Below are 5,310 nucleotides of genomic sequence, written 5' to 3'. Positions count from 1 at the left end.
AGGTCAGGCTAGCTAAGTAATGAGTGATTACAAAAATTTGATAAATGACAAAGCCACCGAAAACTGTTTGCTTTGTTGAGATAAGTTTGTAAGAGTGAAACTTGTGTATTTTCGACACTGTTGTGTATGCAGAGACAAATAAAAAGATTTGAAATCGATAACGCTGCAAGCATTAGTCGGTAATTAAAGTCAAAGACTGAAAAACAAGAAGCTAAAATTAAAACCGTGCATGGTGCATTACTGAAAGTTTTTACAAGTGTCAACTGCAAAGCTGCTACATTCCAAAAGACATGTTGCACAACATAAAGTTTTTTGTATGTGGTGCAGCTGGTCATTGACAAAGTGAGGTAAAAATTGTGTGTATAATATAAAAACACACACAATAAAAATTACAATTTTATTGGTTAATCAACTATAAAATAATTTTACTATTAATTAATATAATGATATTATCAGTAGTAAAATAATCAATAAGCCAATCAGTCATAAAAAAAAACATTAAATAAATTATGCATTAAGGACAAACAAACAAATAGATTAGTCTTTGTTGTAGAATTTTGAATATAAATACTACTATACCTATATAAATTTATTATATGTATATATATATTTATCATATAGTCATATACATTAAAATGTAATGATTACATACATACAGATTACACTGATACTCATAGTGGAAGTTGAAGATTTTGCAAAAGGAAAGAAAATAGAAAATTCCAAGTCAAGATCCAAAGTAAGTTTAGTTTAATACTTTACCTTTTACCAAACTAGTCAAAGTAATAGTAAAGAAAGACTATTTCTTTTCTTTTCATAAGTAATCGTAGCACTAGACGTCTCTAAAACTAAATCATAAATTAAAATATGCCGCTCTTGAAAACGATAAATAAAATATCACTGATTCATTGAATAAAATAGTTTATCGTGAAACGTTTGAAATTTTTAAAAAATTGTGAAATTACTTCTTTTTCTTTAGTCTTAACAGTTTTCTTCATTGCATCTGAAATGATTTTTGCACAAAAAAGTATCAGAGCGTGCAAAGGTTTCTAAGGTAACAGCACTGAGCTAGTTTCTTCAAGCTTCACCAAATTTTCATTTAAATTTAAACTAATAATAAATTTCCAATTACTTTTGAATGAGCTCTTTTTGGAAAAATAACTTTATACTCGAAAAATTATCAAATGAAATTACCAATATGATGTAAAAATTGTATACAAATAAAAAAAGTATCTTTTGAAGGTAGTGCGACGTGATTGGCTGTTGAGTCCCTTTAACTGCTGGCTCGTTAGAAGTCTGGGACATTTAAATTGTATAAGTCGTTGAACGGCAGATTTGCTGGAATTTTATTATTTAATGTTTTATTTTTTTATTTCATCCATTTTACGCAAAGTTTCAAATCAATTTTTACTGGGTTACACATTAATTTTTTAAAATGTTCAATTAAAACTCACTAATTTTCAAACGCTTTCACTTTTTAACTTCTTACGTCTTACACCTAATAACGTTCTAAATAAAATTCCAGAAATAAAATTTTATGGATAATTTTTCAGATAATTTAATTTTAAATTTTTTTTTAATATTCATAACGATATTCACAAGGTTTGTTTGTCGCCTACGACCTTGCCACGAAAGCCAAATCATCATCGTGTTGGTAAATAAGTTAGTAGCTGACACTGGCAGAATAGTATAGTATAGTATATAGTTAGTATAGAATGTATCAGTCCCAGAAGAATATGGAAAACAACGAGAACGTTTCTCGTCACATGGCACGGAAATTGCGAGTTGCACGCCGCCGCAAACCATTGGCGACACTGACGAACTTGCAGTACGAACAACAACAGGTTTGGGCTCAGACAAAATTGTTAATTTGTTTACTTCAAATTTAAGTATTTAAATTTAATTTTTAGTTACTAGCTTAGCTGTTTTATAATTTATATATTGAACATTTTGATTATTTCGATTGAAGGTTCACCGGGCTATAGAAAAGTACCAAAATGTTGAGAGAAACAAGGTTAAAGTTACTGACAGTGACACTGAATTGTTGGATATGACATTTGATTCTTGTTACTCAGAAGAACATCTTGAAAGCAGCCACTCACATTCGGGTTTTTTAAATTTTTAAAGTTGTCAATTAAACATTTAATTAATTTTAAGCTGTATGAAAACTACCACTTCTGTTTTAAAATAAAAAGATATTTAATTTATTGTAAGGTACCGATGAGATTTTTTCGACTGGCCAGCAAACAGTGGCGTCCTACATTTACAAAGCTGATGTCAGAGAGTATTTGCAGGATAAAGAGGTTAGTCTAATTTCCAATGTCATTCACTGAAAGGACACATCATATATGCGCTAAATGGATTATACATCTTTCATGTTTCTTATTTATCTCTTTTTGATGAGTTTTTAAACAAATTTTTAAAATGCTATAACAAAGCTTATAGCATCATTTCTCAAATGATTTTTAAAACTTAATTCAGGCAATAAATCGACCGCGACCTGATTACATGAGCAGGCAAGTAGATTTGACACACAAAATGCGAGCAACGCTGATTGATTGGATGGTTGATGTGACCGAGGAGTTCCAGATGCCCACAGAGGTCATCCACTTGGCGACCAACTACCTTGACAGGTTCCTGTCCCTTATGGCAGTCAACAGACAAAGACTGCAACTGCTCGGCACTGCATGCCTCCTCATTGCTTCGTATGCTTGTCTTCATTATTTTCATTGTTTGTCATTAACTCATTGGCTCGTTTTTGTTTTATATGCCTCAGCAGTTAAATTATAATGGTCTCATTTAAGAGCTAGACATGCAGTAGCCTACAACTTATGAATCATTTTCATCTTTTTGGTTATTCATTTTAACGTCCTACCTCGGGAAACCGGGTCTCTGGACGCAAAACGAAGATTGATTGATTGATTGGTTATACATTTCATTGTTGTGCTCGATCCCTTTAATGTAAAAGAATAATAATTTTAAAAAATGTTCATTTTAATTATTCAAATACCTATTTAAAGGAAGCTGGAGGACTTTCAGACGCTTCCATCCTTACAACAGCTCATCTACTTGACTGACAACGCCTGCACTAGCAACGATGTAAGCTTTCAAATTCTTCTATATAATTTTACAAATGTTCAATTAAACATTCTCATGACTTTCTGCTGTTGGGCAGGTGATAAGGATGGAGCAGTTAGTCTTCAGAACACTGAAGTTTGATGTGTCACCAACGACCAGCATGGCCCTATGCAAGCATTTCCTCGAGAGCACAGACATACACCATGATCAACCACTCCTGCCGCACATTGCAATGGTGATGTTTGTTTCGTTTTGTTCTGCCATCTTGCTTGTCATAACATCATGTTATGTTATGCTATGTGTTTTGTGGAGAAAATTTAATTTTATATAATCCAGATCAGCTCATTGGAACTGTTGCATGTTCCCATTTTGATGTTTTCTGTTCTGTTGATGACATGATGAATAGGGATAACTAAATTTTTATGATCCAATAAGTCATACTAATGCCTGTTAATTGGTGGCAACAATTTTATTTTACAAACAAATGATTTGCTTCATACAAAAATGATTTGCTTCATAAACAACTCATAAAGTGGATTGATTACTACATTTTCTATTTCTTTCTTCGTGCAGTACTTGGCTGATTGTACATTGTTGGATGGTGATCAATTCCTGAAGTATCTACCGAGTCAGATTGCGTCATCGTGCATCTGTGTGAGCAGGATACTACTGCGACTCGAGCCATGGGTTAGTCACGTTTTAGTCATGTTTCTATGAAATATTTACTAACTTGGTTGGCTGATGTTGTTTTATAACAAAGTTATTGAAAGGTTGTAGCATATTGCCATATAAAAGCGGCCATTGAACTTCTGTAGGAAGTTTGATGATTTGATGATAACAACAATTCTAATGGTTTATCATTGTTGAATTGGCCCAACAGACGGATGATCTAGCCAGGATGACTGGTTACAGCGTGGATGATGTGAGTGCATGTGCCAACGACATCATCCACATGTACAAACACCTGCAGACCTCCGGCTTGCAAGCTATCAAGAACAAATACTCGACAGCAAGGTTTGCCCCAATCTTTATTTAATTTAAAATTTATAATGTAAATTAAAGTCTGCAAATGACCACCGTACAAATAAAGCGTTTCAAGCCTACATGTGATGAAATTATGCTTAAATTTCGTAGAAATAATTTTCCAGGGCAACTGCTCAATAGCTTATGAAAAATTTCTTGTATTGTTAATTTGTTAGCGTTGATCATAATTAAATGAACAGACGTACTATTCATCCATTTGAATATAAGTCGTGATAAACATCAATACAATAATTTCAATAATTATTTCATGGATAAATTAATAATTTGTTGAATTCCAGGTACGGTTATGTTGGGAAGTTGAAGATAACTGGCCAATGACAGTTGAGTCCCTGCATTATGTATTTGCTAGCCACTGTCTGCCTCTTTCGCCTTCCATACTCTGTACCATATCTTTATATGTATGATTTGTAAAGTAATAAAAATAAAATAATAAAAAAGAATAATTGTGAATTAATGATTGTGACAATGAGAGGAAAGTGATGAATTGGTCTTTTCGTGTTTAACGCATTTGTACATAAAACATGATATTCTGTGGCAGGCGTCTGTTTCTATGTTTTGCTGTTCGATCCTACGCTTCTATGACAGATATTCTTGTTTTGTTTTTTTATAATTTATAGTTTTCTAACATTGTTTTAATTATATTTTTAAATTTTATATGTAATGTTTTCATTTGTATTTTAATTTGTTTTTAACACGTAATCAAACATGTAATTTATTTAATGGGCTATTTTATTAACGATAAGTTTCAATGATTTGAACTTTTATCTAACATGATTCATGGATATCAAGCAAATATAAATCACGGTCGATTTGATTAAAAGCTGCCATATGAATAAACTGTACAGTTGTTTCATTCGTTCATCAATGTGCAATGATTGCTCCGTACTACTGTAAAAACTAAATACAGCAATAGGCAAACTTAACCACTAGCCCATCACGCCCCCTACATCACGAAGTCCAGCAAAAACAAGCAAACTAATACAGCAAAATTTAAACACGCTATTGAATTAGTTCATCCAATCACTGCCTTTGGTCTATAATTAAATTTGTAATTTTCTCGTTGATGAAAACTGTGGCATTAACTTTGAATTATCAAATCAAGCAAAAATTCATCGGATATTATTCAAGTTGGTGTACTTTCCAGCACAAGCAGTTCGACTATTGACATCCAGCGAAGTGACAATGGTGGAA

At 32.3% G+C, this 5,310-nt stretch overlaps 1 protein-coding gene across 1 annotated transcript; it reads left to right on the top strand.

Annotated features, from left to right (window-relative positions):
- The first annotated feature begins 1,294 nt into the window (after positions 1–1,294).
- On the top strand, positions 1,295–4,980 carry HELRODRAFT_95727 (hypothetical protein). The gene is made up of 10 exons (XM_009029349.1): positions 1,295–1,411; positions 1,600–1,841; positions 1,967–2,103; positions 2,210–2,300; positions 2,479–2,702; positions 3,018–3,096; positions 3,173–3,310; positions 3,649–3,762; positions 3,956–4,089; positions 4,398–4,980. Exons 2-10 carry the CDS (start codon positions 1,713–1,715, stop codon positions 4,435–4,437), a joined length of 1,086 nt encoding a protein of 361 aa, XP_009027597.1. The 5' UTR covers positions 1,295–1,411; positions 1,600–1,712; the 3' UTR covers positions 4,438–4,980.
- Positions 4,981–5,310: the final 330 nt, after the last annotated feature.

The sequence above is a fragment of the Helobdella robusta genome (assembly GCF_000326865.2).
Source record: "Helobdella robusta unplaced genomic scaffold HELROscaffold_6, whole genome shotgun sequence".
Lineage (NCBI taxonomy): Eukaryota > Metazoa > Annelida > Clitellata > Rhynchobdellida > Glossiphoniidae > Helobdella > Helobdella robusta.
Note: the sequence above shows the minus strand (reverse complement) of the source record. Positions and strands in the feature narration are given on the sequence as shown.

Bases quoted from the DNA above. Each gene is read 5' to 3' on its own strand.
- HELRODRAFT_95727 (XM_009029349.1), top strand. From the start codon at position 1,713: ATGTATCAGTCCCAGAAGAATATGGAAAACAACGAGAACGTTTCTCGT. The intron at 2,301-2,478 runs GTTAGTCTAATT...AACTTAATTCAG, and splicing joins AGTATTTGCAGGATAAAGAG to GCAATAAATCGACCGCGACC. The intron at 3,763-3,955 runs GTTAGTCACGTT...TTGGCCCAACAG, and splicing joins TACTGCGACTCGAGCCATGG to ACGGATGATCTAGCCAGGAT.